This window comes from Apis florea, unplaced genomic scaffold, assembly GCF_048593485.1.
Source record: "Apis florea isolate Af1SG1 unplaced genomic scaffold, ASM4859348v1 contig_3493_pilon, whole genome shotgun sequence".
NCBI classification, from domain to species: Eukaryota; Metazoa; Arthropoda; class Insecta; order Hymenoptera; family Apidae; genus Apis; species Apis florea.
This window is the reverse complement of record NW_028256772.1, coordinates 49,443-70,223: the sequence shown is the minus strand read 5'-3', so window position 1 is coordinate 70,223 and position 20,781 is coordinate 49,443. Positions and strand designations below refer to the sequence as shown.

Sequence of the window (20,781 nt, the reverse complement as noted above, 5' to 3'; positions counted from 1 at the left end):
TATTTCATATTATTTCTGTCTCAAAATTATTAAATAATTTATTTTTAATATTCATTTATAATTATTAATTATTATTATTCCTATATAATTTTTTATATTTATATTAAATGTAAAAAATATTCGATTAAATAGCACTTGAATTACTTTATATAATTATATATATTGAATAAAATTTCTAAAAATAAATATTTTAAAATTAAAAAAAAAATATCAAATGAATAGAAGAAATATATTGATATTATTTATGTATAATATTATGTATAAATGGCTAAAAATAGAAATAAACATATGAAAATTATTTCTATTATCATTTTTTGTGAAATCTACAATGTAAAATTTGAATTTTAAACACAATAAAAATTAATAATTTATATCAAATATCATAAAAAGATCAAGATATAAAATATAAAGAATTATTGAATATTATGAATTACAGGAACATTATTGATTGATACAAAAAATAAAAAAAATTATTAATAATATTAATAATAATAATAATAATAATAAATTAATAATATTATAAATATTAAGAAAGTCTATTATCTACTAACTAAGAATATTAAAAAATAATTGCAACAAAAAATTATCAAAATATATAAAAACAATTCGGATAATTTCTTATAATTCTTTTTTTCATTGCTTTATTATTAATAAACTCAATAGATTTTTTAGTTATTAGTTCATTTTTTTCATTTATTTAAAGAAATTATTAGTCTCTCGACATTTATAAAAACATTTATACATAAATTTTTATAACTTATAATATTATAATTATTGTACCTTAAATACAATGAAATTGTAAAATTTATTAATAATTAATGATTTAATTTATGTTTTATAAAAATATAAAATCTATTTATACAATAAAAAAAAATTCTATAATTTACAATATAATTTATTTTTATGAAATTAATAATAAAAGAATTACTGAATATTTTTTCAATGATTCTTCATTTCATTTATCTTAAAAAAATTCCAAGATAAAACTTAGAAAATAAAACTTATAGATCTTTATTCGTTCGTTTTTCCTTTTATGAATGTGTTAATATTGTGCAAAAGAATTTATTGATACTAATAAATTATAAAATTTTATTAATAATAATTGTTATATATAATAATAATTCGATTTTAAAAGATTTAGCATTTTCTATTGCCTTGACAATGTAAAATATTTAAATCTTATTTCCTAAGTTCGAGAATAAATGTTGAATAAACAAAAAAAAGGCCAACTCTCGAAATTAAACTTTTTATGTATCTTATTTGATTATTAATTAAATGATACATAAAATGAAACTTTCCCAATGAAGAATATTAAAAATTGTCTAGAAGTAAAAAAAAAGAGGAAAAAAAAAAAGAAAAGAGAATTAATTAAATTCGAAATCATATCAATTTTGTATCAATAATGTATACATAAATCAATATATTAGACTTATTTTGTTTTTTCAAATAATTTGTATGTAACGGTTAATCAAGCAGAATGATTTTAATAATGATTTGCTAATTATAAGTAAGAAAAACCTTCATAATGGAAATAAAATGTTTACATCTTTTCAAAAACAATTATTTCAACTTCGATTTTTTATGATTTTTTATGAACTTAATAGTAATAGCTTAATCATATCTTTAATAGGCTCGAAATGATGGAATCGAGATAAAAAATCATTTCTATTTTCATTTTCATTCATCATTTTGAACACTATTGATTTAAGACTAAAATTCCAAAAATTTTTGTATATCAATCGTCTTATTGCGGATGAAATTCCACTTCATTACTACTAGCAACTGAGGGCAAAACAATGACAAAACAAACATTAAAATATAATATAAACTGATAAAAATTTTACAAAATAGAATCAGCATTATTGCTAGTTCGAAAATGAGACTAAAATAATATAACAATTGAATGACGAAGCAATGATAATCAATATATATATGATACATTGCTTTTAAAGAAAATGAAAAATTTTTTTAATCTTAACAATAATTGATTTCATACGCAATAACGCAATCATATAAGTTCTAGTTAAGAAATAATAAAAACGAAAAAAAATAGTAATCATATATAACAAGAAAATATTACGATGAAAAAAATGATAAGTGTTGAAAGTAAAAGTAATCGTCTTGTATTATCTTATTTAATCATTTTCTTCGAAAACCAACCTTAATTGATCAAAACAAATCACATTTATTTTATTTCAATAACTTCGTTGAATTAAAAAAAATTGATTAGTCTTTATAATCTAAAACATTATTATTAATTCGATTGATTTTTGACTAAAACAGAATTGTTATTTAATAAAGAACTTACACATTTATTAGAAATTTCAAAATTAAATTTTTCATCTCTTTTCTAATTATTTGTAAGTTAAAATTTTTACATAGAATTGCAATAAATATTTTATCTTTATAAAAAATTTTTAAAAATTATACGGAAGTTTTCATAAAATAACATCTGCGTTAATATTCTGAATTCATTTCTTAATATAAATATTATTTTCTAAAACTTTCACTATCTTTATAATAAATAATATTTCAAATATTTTAAAATTTTCTAAGTTTAAAGATTTAATAAAGATATGAACAATCATAAATACAATGAAAAATTGTATGATTTTATCAAGAAGAAACTTTTTACGTAGAAGATATAAATAATTAAAAGATGATAATTTCGCATCATTCAAGTAGCAAATAATAATCTATAGAACAATTTCTTTATTGTTTTTTTTCTTCGTTACCATCAATACGCTATAATATCGAACATTTTCGAACAAGAGCTTTGATAAATTTTAATGGGATTATGCGTTTTTTCGCCGCAAATGTACGCACATGTTGAACAAAAAAGCAACACAATTTGTCCAACCGATCAAACCGACAAACCAAATGACGGAGAAGTGAAGAGAGGAAGACCAATTTGTTTTTATCGGTCCTTTGTTTCTCTCTTCAATTTTATACCCCCTATTCTCTGCCTCCATCCCATTCCACTTTTCCACTCCCACTATCGACAATTTACCTCGCAGCAGTACAATACAAATGGTTCACGTAAAGCACGTTAATTCAACCGTGACTATCTACGCAAATTTTCCTCTCTCGGTTGTACTTTCAATAAAATGGACAACTATTAACACGCAACAAGATTACGTCTTCTTCATAAACCGCTTCGTGTTACCGCATCTCATATTAATAATAATAAACTAAATGCATCAAAATAACCAAAAGATATGTATCTATTAGCTCCGCCACCGATCAAATTTTGTATATCTATTTATTCATTTGGAAAAACAATTGATATATATTATTCGATCCAAATATTAATACGATAGCTATCGAACCTGATTTTATTTAAAAATTTACTAGAAAAATAAAAAAATTTATTGAATTGAATTTCTTTAATTAAGTATACCACTTTTTTCATAATATATAATTCAGTTTATCGATATGAACAAGATTTATCACTTTTCTTATAATATTTCATATATGAAATAATATTAATAATATGATGAACAATAAAAAGTAATTTGAATTTTTTAAATAAAAAATTAAATAAAAAATTAAAATCATGATGTAATAATATAATTACAAATATTTTTCATATATCATTTTCCTAATAAATAATTATCTACATGATGCAAAAATTATAATGTGAAATAGATATAAAACATATAGTAAAATAAAATATACCAGTATATCATATAACAGTCGTTTATAAATGTTTATATGAATATTTGATTTACATTCTGCATTTCAATATCAAAGATTTATAAGAAAATTTACACTGTGATGAAGGACATCAAAAAATTACACAAAGTTTCACGCATATTCGATATATAGATATAAATTTCTGAGGCATGACCAATATTTTTCCATAATGTCTGATCTATTATTCAATATATATTCAATCAATTTGATAGCCTTTTTCTATCGATTTTTCAAAAATTTCTTTTCTCAAATGTTTCTTTCTCAGTAGCTGTTATCTACATTTTACAAAGCTTATATTCCTATATGAACTTATATTCCTATATCCTTCCCGATTTTTAATATTTTGCTGACTTTTATCTTGAATCACAAGATAAATGCAAACAAATTTTTTTACTTCTCATCTTACTGTTATCCTTGCTTTTCTTTTTTTCCAATCTATTATTCTGAATATCATGCAAATACATCTACTAAATTCCAATTGCTATAATAAAGTAGGTAGAGTTCAATTAATTTCAGGATCTTAGATAAAAGGACCTAAGTAAATTGTTAGATATTCTAAATCGATTTTTTCGCTTCGATATTACACTTAGACAGCACATAGCGAAATTGTTGTGTGCATGGCGAATATTACTTTTGATCTTGAAATTTTTATCTTACAGATTATGAAATATACTGTAAGATGTTTTGTTTTGATTCATAAAAAATTTTTTTGATAATTATTTAAAAAGCAGATATTACTTTCGATTTCAATAATTTTTATATGTTATAGAAATCAACATTTTGAACAACTTTATTCTATATATATATAAAACTATCGCTCAACTATTTCAGTTTTCGAAATATTTATAAAAAGTTTACTATATTAAATTATTAAATTATTATATTGAATTTTGCATATATATATTTTCTGAGAATTTGTGCCTTATGTATTTTTTAATTACTATTATATAAACAGATTATAAATTTGGTCAGTGCAATTTCACTCAAAAATTATTTTATATTTTTTATTTTTATATTTCGAATCTAAAAAATAGATAATAAATATAAAAATATAAATATAATATTAATTCATTTTGACTATCGATTTAACATCATTTTGAACATCGATTGCCACAACATAGAAACACTGATGATCGCATATTTTCACGAGTATAAATAATATTTAATATGTAAAAAGATTTTTAAATTAATATTTCGAAAAATAATAAATATTGTGATTAAAATTTTTATTTACATTCTTTTTCAAAATTTAGATAATTGATCAAATATAATAGATCATACTATATAGTTTATCTGAAAAAAAAATGTTAATCTGGTGAGAGAAGTGAAAACCAACGTTCAATTTATAAATTTATTGATATTAAATGACTTTTTGCTATAACAAACAAACACAGAGAAAATTGCTTTGTAATAGTTGTTTTTTTATTATTTATTATTTATGAATAGAATATTATATAGATTTTAAAGTTTTTTTTACGTTATCATTTATTTTCAAATTTATTTTTTTTTTCAAATGCTATTAATTTCTTAATAATTATTATAATTATAATATCAATGTAATATTAAATTTAAGATGATCAATAATCACCATTCATTTATTAAGTTTAAATATTAATGCTATTATTTATTGTAACATATTTAATAATTACTTAATAACTTATTGTTTCTCTCAATATTTTTTCTTATAATAATTTATTTTTTTAATTTTTAATTTATTTTCTATTCTTTATTTTCTAAAAAATTTTTATCATTGGACTGTTCAATAATTTGAATATTTCATCTTCAATAAGCATTTTTCAAGTTTTCTTCAGAATCTTCCAGTTCTGAGAATCGTTTCTCCAATTCTGAAATCTAATTGCAAATTCTTATTCAGAAAATTAATATCTATAAAAAAAATTAATGATTGAAATTACAATAATAACAATATTAATCTCATACTTAATATTTATTGTTATGACATTAATTATTGTAATTTAATTATTCAAAAGTTTTTACATTTTCGCAAATCTGAAGAATTCATGAAATACCCAATCTTGCTTGGATATACATACAATGAAGATTAAGTGTAATGTATTTATTTTCTCATTAATATGTTTATTAATTGTTGATAAAAATTATAATTGTTGATAAATATAAATTGTTGATAAAACAATTGCATAATGGATATATATATAGGTATAATTCAATCACTTTTAATACCAATCATTTTTTGTAAAAATCTCAAAAATTAAAAATGATTTTATATGACTTTATAAGAAAAAGTTTTGAGTTTCATATATTTAATTATTAAAATCAATAATATAATAGTATATACTTTTTGCATAATTACAAAATTTTGTTATGGGAATATTATTTATTTTACTTATTTTTCTATTATCTCTTTATAAAATAAAAAATATTTGATAATAATTAAATTACATAGAATCACAAGAATTCTGACGTCCGCAAAGATTAACGCGATTTAATAGAAACGATAAGTCGCGAATTGAAGATTCGCAAACGAAAGAATTCATTTTAATTTCTTTTGAAAAAAATGTAGTAGAAATATATAACAAAATTCATAAAAATAAATCATCGCAGAATCATCTTTCCGACACTTTCCGTTTGAAACCAAACAATACTCGAATTAGACGTTCCTTTTAAAATGTATAAGCAATTGTAATATAATTATTGCAAGAACATTATTCTGCGTTAGAAGTTTTCAAGTTTTTATACATTAATATTTTTCATGCCATCGTATTACATATCTTTTGAATTTTTTAAATATAAATTAATTTCTCAAAAAAAAAACAGTACAAAAAGATTAAATGAATTGAACTTTTGGTCCGATAATCAATAATATAGTTAATATATAAATTAATATGTATAAAAAAAAGGATAAGAATTATAAGTAAACTTATAGTAAACCCGTAGTAAATATGTATGTAAATATGTATACTAAACATAATAGATGAGATATTGGATCGATCATTAAATGCAGGTGTTGTTGCAAGAATTATCAAGCAATAAGGATGAATAGTGGGAGATAGAAATTATGATTTGCCAAGCGACACCAGAATTCGAAGAAAATGCAGCAGGTAACATGGCTAGAAAAGAAGATTGCGTCAAAGGTTAACAATGCCATGTTCCATAGCCACGGTTACAATGGCATCTTTCGCATCACTCACATTGCAAACTATTGTACTGGAGAAACTATTGTTTCTCGTCCCATTGCGCGCAATAGTGACCCGAAAGGGATTGGAGAGAAAAGATGGAAGGGGTTAAAGTACGAATGGAATAGAGTCGCGTACCAACGTTCGTGTTGGAGACAAAAGAGTTACGTCAGGCCCATTCAGCCAAAACGCTTTTGTGCGTCCGGATATTCTTATTTCAATGCCAGCAAAAGAAACGGAAGACTAGACGATAGAAAGAAGATGATCGATATATATCGGCACTCGGTCAAGTCATCAAGTCGTGTGTCGTTTAAAATCTTTCGAGATTTACTCTTTTTCTATCCGTCCAGAAATATATTATGAAAACTGGATAAAAGAGAGAAAGAGAAAGAGAAAGAGAATGAGAAACGAAAGAATGGAAAATATTGTGAATTCTTTTGTCTTCAATCAATTAGGAAAATATGTTTAGAAAACAAAAAAAAAATTTAGTGTTTAACAATGAAACCAACTCGCATCATTCCATTTTGTCCTGAGATTTTTTTCCTTATTGAAAAATAATATATATATATTTGTATGTATATGTATATATATATATATATATAAGTACATTTATTAATTGTATATTTTAAATTTTACTTGAACGATAAATATACGTGCATTACTATTTTCTATTAACTGAATTCGCGATGAATATGTGAATTGAGAAAATGCAAAGTGACTATCTCAGATTACTCAGATAATTATTATCTTTCTGGAAAAATAAAAAATATTAAACATTGTATATAAAAAAAAAGAAGAACAAAAAGATAAAATTAATGGATTTTTAAAAAATTGCTCAGTATAATATTACTAAGTAATCATGTAATAACCACAATGGAAGCTTAAATATTTTACTAATTTTTATGCATTCCGAATTCCTGAGTCTTGCTAATAAACAAATTATACTCGAAGATGGATATCTTATATTCCTTATTATCAGTATCGAGTTATTCTGTGATTTTAGATAGATAATAAATTATCTTTAATTAATATATTTTTCAATTTAGAAAATATATTTATAAAACTAATGAAAAACGAAACGATTCCTTCGATTTATAGTATAAAAGTATAAAATTATTTAAATAACAAAGAGAAATTTCGCGCGAAAAAGACAATCAGATTTATTGCATTTGTTAAATCTCATATGATTTATTGCATTTGTTAAATCTCATATGACATCGAATTATATCGAATTAAATTTCTTCTATTATATTATTACAGAATTTGAAATGAGAGAAAAAGAGAAAAAAATAACATTTACAATCTCTTAGACATAGCAATGATACATATATATAGCATCTCAATTATATATATTTATATTTATCTATAAAATTCAAACGAGAAAAATAAATAAACATGTATTTACTTCTCAAGAACAAAAGAAACTTTCACGAAATTTTTAATAGAAAATATGAAAAATGAAGGAGAACAAGAATCTGGGAAAAAAGAAAAGAAAACAGAAAAGAAACGAAACGAGACTGTCGTCGGTAATATGATATGTAATGGAATAAATTTATGAATATTAATACTGTAAAATACATGCAGAGTCGAATGTGTCATAATATCATAATATGACATGAAGTGGAAGCAATCTATATATAAGGAGGAAAAGAAAAATATCATCGATATGCACCGCGATTGTCACGAATAATTTATAATGTAATGTAAGTAATTATAAAATAATTTATAATTCAGCGAATAAATTTCACGAATCACTTCTTTTGTAAATTACTTATGAGTTTTCGAAAAAATTTGTGGTCAACGTGGAAATCAAAATGGAAAAATGGGAAATTGGACAATGTATATCATTAAATATATTATTAAAATTATAAAATGAAAAAAAGAATATAGAATATATATAAATAAAGAATATATAGGAAAAAAAATTCAGTTGCTTGTATCGTGAAATTATCAGGGCGAAATGATATAAAATTTAATCAAATATATTACAAAGCCAGCTGTTGCTCTTAGCGAATTTTAATTTGCTAACCACGTGACGACGATATTGTGCATCAGCTAATAAAATTATTAAAAAAAGTTCGAACAACATTGGTACAGCAAAAATATTTGTATATGTGGCAATAGATGCATTAAGCGATCAATTATTCAATTCATTTTGAATCATTTTTAAAAGAAAAAAATATTCCGTTTTTTAAGAAGGAAAGGAAAATAAATGCATAAATGCATATTAGAAGTTGCATATTAGAATTTGAATCTATTTAGCATATCAGAGATGAATAATTCATCACGACTTAATATATGAGATGTATTTCAATAATTACAACAAGTGTTAAATGAAAAGAAATTTCATTAAGATCACATAATACATTTGCTATTTTTATTGATGGCACCTTTATTTCAATTCATTATTACGTTCTTTAGTTTTAATAATTATTCCTAATAAATAATTATTAATAGATAATATTTTGAAAAGTAATGTTCCAAAAAATTTAAATGTCATTAATTGATAATCTATATTTCAATTTCCAATCTAACTTTGACAAAAAAAATATTTTTTTTCTCTTCAATTTATAATAATTATTTATGTTAATTACAAGGAAAGTCGAAATCAATGGAATATATGTTAATTTATATATATAATTTATATAATTAAATATAACGAGCGTCTCCAGTTCGATTTTGACAGAGATATACATTGAAATCTTATTTTCTTGATATCAGCGATAAATATAATAATAGGAGAAACTAAAATTCAGAATATATTATATATATTTTATATAAATTATATATAAAAATATCTATAATGAGTATTATTAATCACGATCTGTTTCATCTGTCAATATGAAAACAATGCTTCATAGTTGAAAAACTAGCATTATTTCGAGAAATATTATGACAAGATCGAATTCCAAACTTAATATATACAGAATAAAAAATGATTGTAATTTCAATTATATTAAAAGAAAATATAACTTATTGGAAATAATGAGATTGAGAAGAACTAATCTAGAACTAATCTATATATATTCAATAAAATAAATAAATGAAATGTTTAAATTTATATGAATACATTATTAAATACGCAAAAAAAAAAAAAAATAAAGCAATTACAAATGAAATAAACTTTTAAGTATAATTAAATAGATAATAGTTTTTTTTTTTAATTAGTCATTTAGCTTAGTTTCTAAATGTAGAAATTTCATTCCATAAAACTGTTTCTGAAAATTCGATTTTATTAATGAATAGTAAATAAGTAATAAATAAAAATAAATAAATTAATGCTTAAAAAGATTAGTAATTAAAAAGGATAATAGTACAAGATTGGTTTAGCGTGACGTATTTCTTGGCCGATAACAAAAACACTCAATTGTATAAGTAATTAAACAAGAAAGAAAAGAAAACAATCAAAATGCCGAAAAGTTTTCTGCTGGAAACCTTTCAAAACGTTCAATTAGGCACAACGCCAAACTAAACTCGATCCAACAATGTTGCACAGATCAAATATCAAATACCAAACGATAAACTGAAATTTTTTGTTATAAATTTCATATAATTGCCATATAATTTATGTCATCGAATACGTTATTATTTAAAAATATAAACAATTGAAATGTATATAAACACTCGACAACGATAAAATCAAAAAATAAGAAATATAGGTAAATGAAAAAAATGAACACTCGAAGATTTTCTCAAATCTCACAATATATTGATTTTGATAAAGATACGTTATAAATTTTTTTAAATGAAAGACATTTAACTTAAAAAGTGATTAAATATAATTAATATTAAAAAATATATGTAGTTTATTTAGTCAATGAATATTTCAGAAAGAATAAAAATTTTAATTTTGAAAATGATTTAGTAATTGTGAAGATATAATCGATGATTCAAGAAATATTATCAAAAATTTTAATAACTAAATAATTTTTTAATTAATAAAATACTTTAATTCTTTCTCAATAAAAAAATATATAAATAATATTTTGTTTTATTTATTAAAAAAATATTGTATTTTTTTATTGCAATTCTTCTTGCGAATTTTTATTTTGTTAACATTACTTCGCATATTTTAAAACATCAATAATTGTACAACAACATTGAATTAAAATAAAATGAAAAAAAAAAAAAATTTACGATAGTAACGAACTGTTAAGATAGCATGCAACAAGAATTGCTCGGCACTAGCAGTGACGTCACTCTATTTTAACGAAGCGAGGAAACTGTTGTACTCCGGCTGAGATATTGAATGGGGAACGAGTACGTCTCTCCTGCCTTCCCCGACCACTGGAAGGTCATTGCACACTCGTAAACAAACAGGACGCGCCGTCTATAGTACGCTCGGCCGCGTCACTGAACGTACACACCGATCTAATACCACAGCTCAAGGTCGTCCTGTCATAATAGCCCGCTGCATATCAATAATTGATTTAAACGCAATTTGACCAAAAAATTGTTAAAAAAATCAAACTTTCTAATGATAGGTCATAAAATTAAAATTTGAAAAATAAAAAATATAATTGATGAAATTGTTGATCAATAAATTTTTTTCAAATTTTTTTATATTTTTAAAATATGCGCCAATTAACAGATTATTTCGATCAATTCGCGCATATTAAAATCCCATCACGAACAATGTACGAGTTACTTATTATGTTGACCGTTAGAAATTCAAATATGGCGATCGAGAATGAGTTTTCATGTTTGAAATTCATGATTATTGTTTAAACTTCCTCATAGGTACAATTATTATTATACAATTAATTAAATACTACAATTTGACTTATTATTTACTTCATTCTATTATTTCGATATAACTTCAAATAAGAAATAGTCTATATGAAGAGATATAATTTCAAAATTAGATTTATTTTTACCTGTTGCCAATGATCCTCGAGCGATGGCTGGGCCGAAAAATATCCGGTATCATGTATATCTTGCAATTCCCTAAATATGTTTCCACTCGGCAGGATATCCATGGTTACGCCGGTGATCCGTTCGTAACTAGTTTCAGCACAAAATAAAAAACTGATTTTTTCGAACCAAATTAAACCAACAAGCAAATAAACAAACAACAAAACTCTATGCTGTTATATTCGTAAACGAGGACTTAGATAATAACGTAGCCCGACTACGACTCACTAATTACACCGATGCGCCGATGCGCAGCTCGTAACTCTAACGCACGCACGTACACGTAGCAAGTTGTGACACGCACACGTGCTTATCATCGAAGAAGCGCCGACGATGGTTACAACGACGTCACTGTAGTAGGATGACCGACAAACCGATATGGAGTGAGAAAAAAGGTTTACAAGCAACCACTAGTCGTTGAGAGAAAGACTGGCTAACTGCTTCCTTTTTCCGCGCTCGCACATATACAACGCACCCTACTGGCTCATATTAAAAGAAGAATATCTGATCGCACAACCGGCGTTTTATTGCTGTTAGAACGCTGGTATAATCGCTAAAAAGAAAGCAGCACGCGACACACTACACGATCTTTAGAGACAAAGAAACTCACTGCAAAGCCGTTGCTTGTGCAGATCGACGATCTGTCTGTTCTTGATAGCGTCGCGTACACAAAACACGCGCGACAGCATCCATCATACGTGGAACGTGACAACAAGAAATCTTACAATCACGAAAGACGAAACGTCAAAGCCGGCATGAGTCACGATCCGATATTCGTTCGATTCATTCGGTTTTTTCTTTTTATCTTTTCTTCTTCACTTGTGTTTGTTCGTTACGTTCTAATTTTTTCAACTCTTTATCGATTCTCTTTTGTCTCTTTTGTCTATTATTCTTTTCTTTCTTTTTCTATTTCCTTTTACTTCTTCTTCTTCTTCTTCTTCTAACTATCTTTTTGACACGAAATTTTAAAGCCAATCACTATTAATCTTCTATCTTCACTGGTTTTCTCCTTTCTTTCTTTTTATTTCGAAAACTCGTGTACATATACACTCTAATGAAGAACACACGCGGACGTCACCTACCGGCTTTTTTCCCGCAATACTTGCGAACGTGCCGTCGTTGTGTCACTATTTTCAATCGCGTCGATCACAACAATTATGAATTACGTACACATCGCTGGGAATGAATAAAGAAACACCTATGAGATATTTAACACTCTACAAGGAGTAACGATATCCCTAACAGTTAACGCACACAGACTCTTCCGCGCGAGCGCCGAAGAGTGACTGACGTTCTCTTGCCATAACTATACGCGAGGAGGCCCGAACTCGGCCGAGTAATACCGAACGCGTGCTTGCTGCCGGCGACACATTATCACAGCCGGCAACCGCTTCGCGTCGTGGCAGCACTGCTCGGTAGCGTCGCGACGCCAATTCCCTTAATTTTTTCATTACATTCATGGAACAATCTTTGATTTACGTTCTATTTTCTTTTCAAATATTCTTAAACAAAATAACTGGGATTATATTTAGGAAAAAGATTTTTACAATGTTATATGTTATGTATGAATTAATAAATTAAATTATTTCTTTTTTTTTCTATATTAAAGATATAATCTAAGTATATAGTTAATTCAATTATAATTAGAAGAATAATTTTCAAAAGTTTATTAATATAATTAATCAAAAAAATATTGGCATATTTTAAAATATGTTAACAATTTAAACTATTTTAAGAAGTTGATGAATTAATTTTGCTAGATAATATGTAAACAAAATTTCTAAAAAATTGCAATTTATCGAAATCTCAAAGAAAATAATGGAAAATATTTCTTCCAACTTTTTTATCTGAATCTTTAGTAAAGATTTAAAAATTGTTTTATAAATTTTATATCAGTTATTTTTTTTTGTTGTAAATTTGATTTTGCTATAAATTAATTAATGCAGAAAGAAATAGCAGACATTAAAAAATACAAAAATCTTTTTTTTAGACCGCAAGTTATGAAAAATTGTGATCTTTAACCTAATTGTGATTTGTAACTCACAACAACGTTAACCGATTTTGAATTAGCTTGTATAACTGTATAAGTTTACAAAATATTTTTAAATTTTTATTAAAAGCTCAAATAAAAAAGATTACAAAAATGTCTTTTTTTTCGCAGTTATAATAAATTGCAATTTTTTCAATATTTATTTTACATATCATCTAATAAACTAATCTAATTAATTTAATTTTAAAAAAAAATTCAAGTCATTAAATCCAATTTTAAAAAAATTATTTTAAAGAATGTGTCAATACTTTTTTAACCGATTATATATAAATATACATAAAAAAATATATAAATATATATATATAGTTTAATAAAACATCATTATATGTTTTATTTCTTTTCATACCAAATTATTAATTTTTTAATAGATAATAATCTAATCATTATCATGAGTAATAATTACTTCCTTTACAGCATCAATTATATTTCTCTGTTCTACTCTTTTTCTAATCTTCTACTCTTTTCTAAGCCAAAACTCGAATAGATTATAGTTAAAGTTTAGTTATTACTAACATTATTCATTTATTTTTTTTTAATCTATATTCATTGTTTTAATCATTATATTTGATAACTATTTTATTTCGACACTCACTTCAAACATATATATATATATATAGAATTAAGATAATATTTCTTATCGAAATCGATCTACATATCACATTTTTAATAAGCATAACTATATTTATAAATATTGCGTATATTTAGATTCTCGTCCATCACGATCTCTCAAATTCGTTTTATTCCTTCGAGTGTTATATGAGAATAAAGAATTTATTCGAAAATGAATAATCAGGCATGAGTCAACCAGTACCTAAGGCGGAAGACAAAGAGAGATGAATGTCGTTATATATGATTCATAAATTCTGCGCATTCGTTAAAAATTATTTTGTAGATGTTGCTCGAGAATGTTAGATTAGATACGTAAATGGTATTTATGGCGAATAAAATTAAAGACTGGCTTCGGCTATCAAGACTGTACCTCATTTCCGTTAAAGCTATTCGTCATCGAGTTATCATTTAAGAGTGTACAGAGAATGATCGCCGGATTCGAAAATACTTTTGTTTCTTCGTTTTTCTTTTTCTATCTGCTATCCTTTTATAATCATATAGTAGATATATTTTGAATGATGCACCATATTATGTTATCTTAGAATGTATGCATGCAAAAATTTTTATAATATTTTCAAGATAATTAAGAAAACAAATGAAAAAAGAAAATGCAAAACGCATTAAGATCCATCGATTGTTACAAATATAATCATATAAATATTGTAAATATTATAAATATCATTATGAATATATATATAAATATATATATAAATATCATAACCTCTCAACTTTGATTTTACTTTTCCAAATATATTTTTTATATATACTATATAATTTTTTATATATAATTTTCTCAATAAGTTAAGACGATCGAATACGCTAAATGGCAATTGATATTATAGTCTCACCAAAAGCTTTCTCATACAGATATATTGGATTGTCGATTTTCGATATTATGAAGCAAATCGATAGAACGTTTATTAATCTGGAAAATAGTTATTGAATTAATATTGGCATGTAAAATGATCGCTTCATCAGTATCGCCTTTGTTAATTTCATTTTCTTTTACTATCATTCCTTTTTTTCTATTCTCATATTTATAGGATGTTAATATATTTGTGGAATTTATTTATTAAGTTACAAACAATTGAAACTTATATTAAAGCAAGATAGAAATAAAATATTTCTATTTTATTATTTGTTTTCTCTTACAATTATTGCATTTTGTTTCTGCTTATAATTTAACAAATTTCTTATAACTTAATGAATTGGTTATATTTTGATATAAGATGAACTACTTAATTATTGTCTATAATTCTGATTTTGTTGAAGAAAAAAATCACAGAGAAAAAAATTATATAGCTTAAAATTTATACTTGTACTTACTTTTTTCTAATATACAACGATGCACTGGAATGATGATATCTGTAAACATAAATCTTACCAAATTATTCAATTTTTCTCTTTATGATTCTTTTCTATTCTTAACGAAATTATTTTTGTTTCAATTGCGTGGAAACTATAGTTTGTTTCAATGGATCATGTAATGTATGTGTCAATTTTTGTTACTTATTTTAATTCCTAGAATCAAAATATTCCAGAATATTCTATATTATTTAATTCTGTATTTAAAGAATATACAGAATTGTATGTACGCTATACTAAATTCGATTACAAAGTGTAGACGAATAACAAATTTATATTGATAACAAACTGATTATTTTTCGCTTGAAAAGAAAATTATCTGAACTAAAAATCGCATCGCGAAGATCTGATGTTGAACATATATCGGCTACTTATAATATATTATATGATATTATTATTGATTGTTAACCCGTTTAGCATTTTGTCCATATCCATATATAAAAACGTTTGTTTACAACTATTTTTGTCAATTAATCCAACACTGCTAAAACATTGTCATTCATAAATATAGTCATCTAATTATTAATTTTCTTTTGATCTTTATTGTTATCAGAATATAACTTTCATAAAATTGTATGAAATTGTATGAAATGTTTCAATTTAATTCAAAATAATATAAAAACTTAGACATTATTTAATTTCTGATTTCAATAATTTTTTGATAAAATTAAAAATTATATAAAATAATAATAATTTAAATATTTAGAAAGATAAAAAATCCAATATCAAAATAAATTAAATTAAAACTATTACATTTTTGAAAAAATTAATACAATATTTTTCTATCTTCTTTTTCCACGAAAACATTATAACGTTATGCATAAAGAATGCAATTATCTCGAATTATATTCTACTCATAATACTTCCTCTTGCATTTCTGTCCGCTCTGTGGTCCAAGGTGAACCACACAGCCCTCGCCGATGACGGTAACATTCGGCTCTCATTGTGTTGTAGTTTTCTCTGGTTATTCACGATTTTCACGATCGTGTACAGAGCCGCAAGAAACACCGTAAATGTGATGTAATATCGCGTTGCATAATGTTCACAGTAAAGATTACAACACGCACATACCGCGTTGCGAACTATGTCAACTGTTATTTTTCAAATAATCTTCATTAAGCAGCTTCGTCTGTTCGTATCCTTGAAATCTAGAATTTATTTAAAAAATGAGGACGCGCACGATCTGAATATGCAGCTTAGCATTAATGATCTCTTTCGGTGATGTAGATAATTTATTGGATAATAAAAAATGCAAATATTATCCAATCGAATAATATCTGTTTGCTTGATCTGTGTTATTTGCATTCATCGACAAATAATTTTTGATTTGATTTGATAAAGAAATAAATTTAATATGTATTTTGAATAGTCATTTGTCATTTGAAATAATTTAAACGAACTATTGATAATTGTTGAAATATATTTTCGATTACTTTTAAAATACTTCAAAAAAGACAAAAAGCGGAAAAATACTAATAAGAAAGGTATAAAACATAGTTTCATTTAATATCATTGCTTCTATATTTAATGTTAGTTACTTTATTTATTTAATTTAACAGAACCTTTCACAGAAAATTATAATTTTGATCCTAAATCTTCACTTTTTTCTTTTATAATTCTAAATACTGATATATTATTATAAGTCCAAATATCGATATGTCTGCTTTTTAAATTCCATGTGTTGAAAAACTATTAGTTAAAAAAAAGTTAAAAAAAATTTATTAAAACTGATTTTGAAAAATCAATATTTCTATTGGAACATAAAAAAATATAATTATTTATAAATTGTCTCAATTCGCATCGATGAATGAATTTTATCATATTTGTATGTAAATGTATGTAAATATATATTTGTATGCAAAATTAATGATATCATTTGAGGATGCATCCTATCTTTATGATTTCGTCTTATTAAATTAGGATTTTAGAAAATCAGCTAATCATTACGAATCACAAAATCATAAATACTATCAATACTTTAGTTTTGGCTATATTATTTGTCCATTTTAATAGATATTTATTATATATCTTATTTTTTTCAAATAATCTTCTTCTTTATATAATTTCCAATAAATTTTCTATCTCATTAGTTCTTTCTTTTCAAAAGTTAAAATTTTGTTATAACAAAAAAATACATCTTTGCATTTTATAATTTGATATAGAACATTGAATTAAAATTACCAATATAAAGTTATTCATATCAAGGATTTATTCTTAATTCTTTTTTTTTTTAATATCTTCTAATATTTTGATCTCTGAAAATCTGTTTTCATCAAATAACATTTGTCAATTTAGATCTATATGTAAGTACTTATTATGCAATCCGTGTTGTTTTATTAGAATAATAATCTATATTATCGATAGATTGGTCGAAATTGAATAAAAGATAAAGAACTCTTGATTGGCTTCTGAATATTTTTTAATGGTTTAATATTTTTCCATTAATAAAAAAAATCGATAAAAAATATTTTAACAATGCAAAATATTGTAAATTAATGTATTTTAAAGAATTTTTATTTTGAATTTAAATTGTTGATTTGATTAAATGCTAAATATGATCGCGATAAAAACAAGTTTAAAACTAATTTAAATTATGTAATACTTTATTATGTTAAAAACTATGGCCATCAAAAATATAGCTATTTTTATATGCATTAATATAAAAATATAAACTTCAAATAATATATTAACAATATTAATTAATCTCGAACCTTATCTCTTTTATTGAGTCATGGCTTACCTTCGTCATACTATATACTCGGCTTTTCACAAAGGATACATATATAAAATCGTTTATCCTCGCAATTAAAAATTAATTTTATAGTAAATAACTCTTAAAAGAAATTGTTCAATATTTAATTAATAAAAAATATTTTTATTTTGTTGTTTATTTTTCAATTACTTTCTCGAATAATTAACTTATTATTAATTAACTTTCAACTTTCAATTATGTTTATTTTTCAATTACTTTCTCGAATAATTAACTTATTATTAATTAACTTTCAACTTTCAATTATATTATCTTTAGCTTTTTTTTCAATTTTTTTCATCTTCTCGATAAGATTTCATAATAGTGAACTAATTTATTCTACTTTTAACTGATAAATTTTTGTTTTTCTTTTTTTTTGCTGCAATTTGTAAAATATCTTGAAAGTATTTATTATAAAATACGAAAAATATTTGTTCAAGTATTCTTGGAATTAATTTTTCAAATAATTTCTTCCGGTAATTAGTATTTTTTTTTTTCTTTTTTGAATTGTGAGACAGAACAGAACGTCATGTCGTGCCAAAACATCTTTCCATGAATACAGCTAAAAAAATTTTAAAACAATTACGAGGTTAAGATATCTCAAGAAGATAAAATTTTTTTATTTGGATTTCTTCCAAAGAAAAGCATGCAACAAACATAAAAACGATTAGAAAGAAAAAAAAATATGATATAAAATTTCTTTTAGGTTTTTGTATTTAGAATTACTCGTAAGATTGAATCACAGTCATACAATATCTCAAAAAAATAATATCTCAAAGTAATTAATTGTGAGTTTGTACTTCTTATATTCATATTTCATACTGGGACTAAAATCCTGTTAAATCTGGTTAAAATTTCGTCAGTTGATTTCTTCAAGACATAGCCCTCTTTTTTTTAGCAAGAATAAAAAAATAAACTATATTTTGAATAAAGTAAACTGTAATAAATGAAACGAGTTGCTAATATCTTTTTTTTTTTTTTTGTTCTTTAATATTCGATATTCCGCTATTCGTCGAGAATTCTCTTAAATCTATCGGTTGAAACAACCGATCACATCATGCAATCCTTGAATGTTGACGTCAAATCATTTATCTATTATTTATTCAAGGGCTTCTTCACCTCGTGCTATCTCTCCTGATTCTTTATGATTGGGATGACTAGAAATGACAAAAACACAAAAACATAAGAAGAAACTAACTTCATTTAGTTGCAAAGTAAATATTTTACAGACTATTTTAATGATTGAATGATATTTAGAGGGCATTGAAAGAAACAATTAACAATAAGTTTTATAAAAAAATCTGAGGTTGTCTCTTCCTCAGATTTATATACATACAGAAATACATTATCTGCAATTATATGCTCATTCAGTTTTGTTCGTCTTTCGTATGTTTTAGTCTATATATCATATTATATATATAGACTTTGAATTGAAAAATTATTTTTCGAAATTACTTTTTCATCACTATGATTTTTCTTAATTAATAAATTTCATAAAATGTTTTATTTTTTCTTAATTAATAAATTAATAATATTAATTATTAGAAATGAATCTATTAATACGTGATGTGATCATGAATTTTGATAATTTTTATACATTATAAAGAACAAGATTTTAAATATTAAGATTTTAAACTTTTTTTATATGCAACTATACAATTATCGGTTGGCTTTAATTTTCGAGATATTTACAAAAAAAAGTTTTATTATTATAATATTAAAACTTATATATTTTGGGAAAATTATCATACATTTTCATTAATATTATATATAGTTTTTTGAATATTTTAAGCATTTTTCGTATATATATTCTAAATAATATATATTGAATGTTAAAAATATAATATAAAATATATAATCTATACACATATTACTGGATATATAAAAGAAATTCAATGTAACTATTTTTTGCAAATATCGAAAATTAAGACCAATTAACATAAACATTTATACAAGAAATGTTTATGTTAAGAAAAAATATTTTAAAAATTTATAATATTCACTCAGAGAAGCAAAGAATGTTAAATCAATGTAGGTCTTGCAATTAATTCTTTCGATCAAAAAATCAATTTTTGTATCATTGATAAAGATTTTATATCGTGAGTGAATTTTTACATGACATATTAACAGAGACATTGATTTAGAATTTAGAAGAATTAATTCAAAATATTTAACATTATTTTAATATAATTATTATTAATTATTAGCTAACATAGAATAAATATTACTTCATAAATATTACTTCA

The 20,781-nt window shown here is 23.7% G+C and overlaps 1 protein-coding gene across 3 annotated transcripts in view; it reads right to left on the bottom strand.

Moving 5' to 3' along the window:
- LOC147656884 (Krueppel-like factor 6) overlaps positions 1–13,044 on the bottom strand; it is a 121,279-nt gene extending 108,235 nt beyond the window's left edge. For 2 of the 3 annotated variants that reach the window (XM_086912828.1, XM_086912827.1), the window contains exon 1: positions 11,726–13,044. In XM_086912828.1, coding sequence (XP_086768954.1) covers positions 11,726–11,827 — 102 coding nt within the window. In that variant the 5' untranslated portion in view covers positions 11,828–13,044. Of the gene's footprint in view, positions 1–10,920; positions 11,260–11,725 lie in introns of those variants that run through there. The other variant, XR_015293495.1, reaches the window with a different exon arrangement.
- Between the last annotated feature and the right edge of the window lie 7,737 nt (positions 13,045–20,781).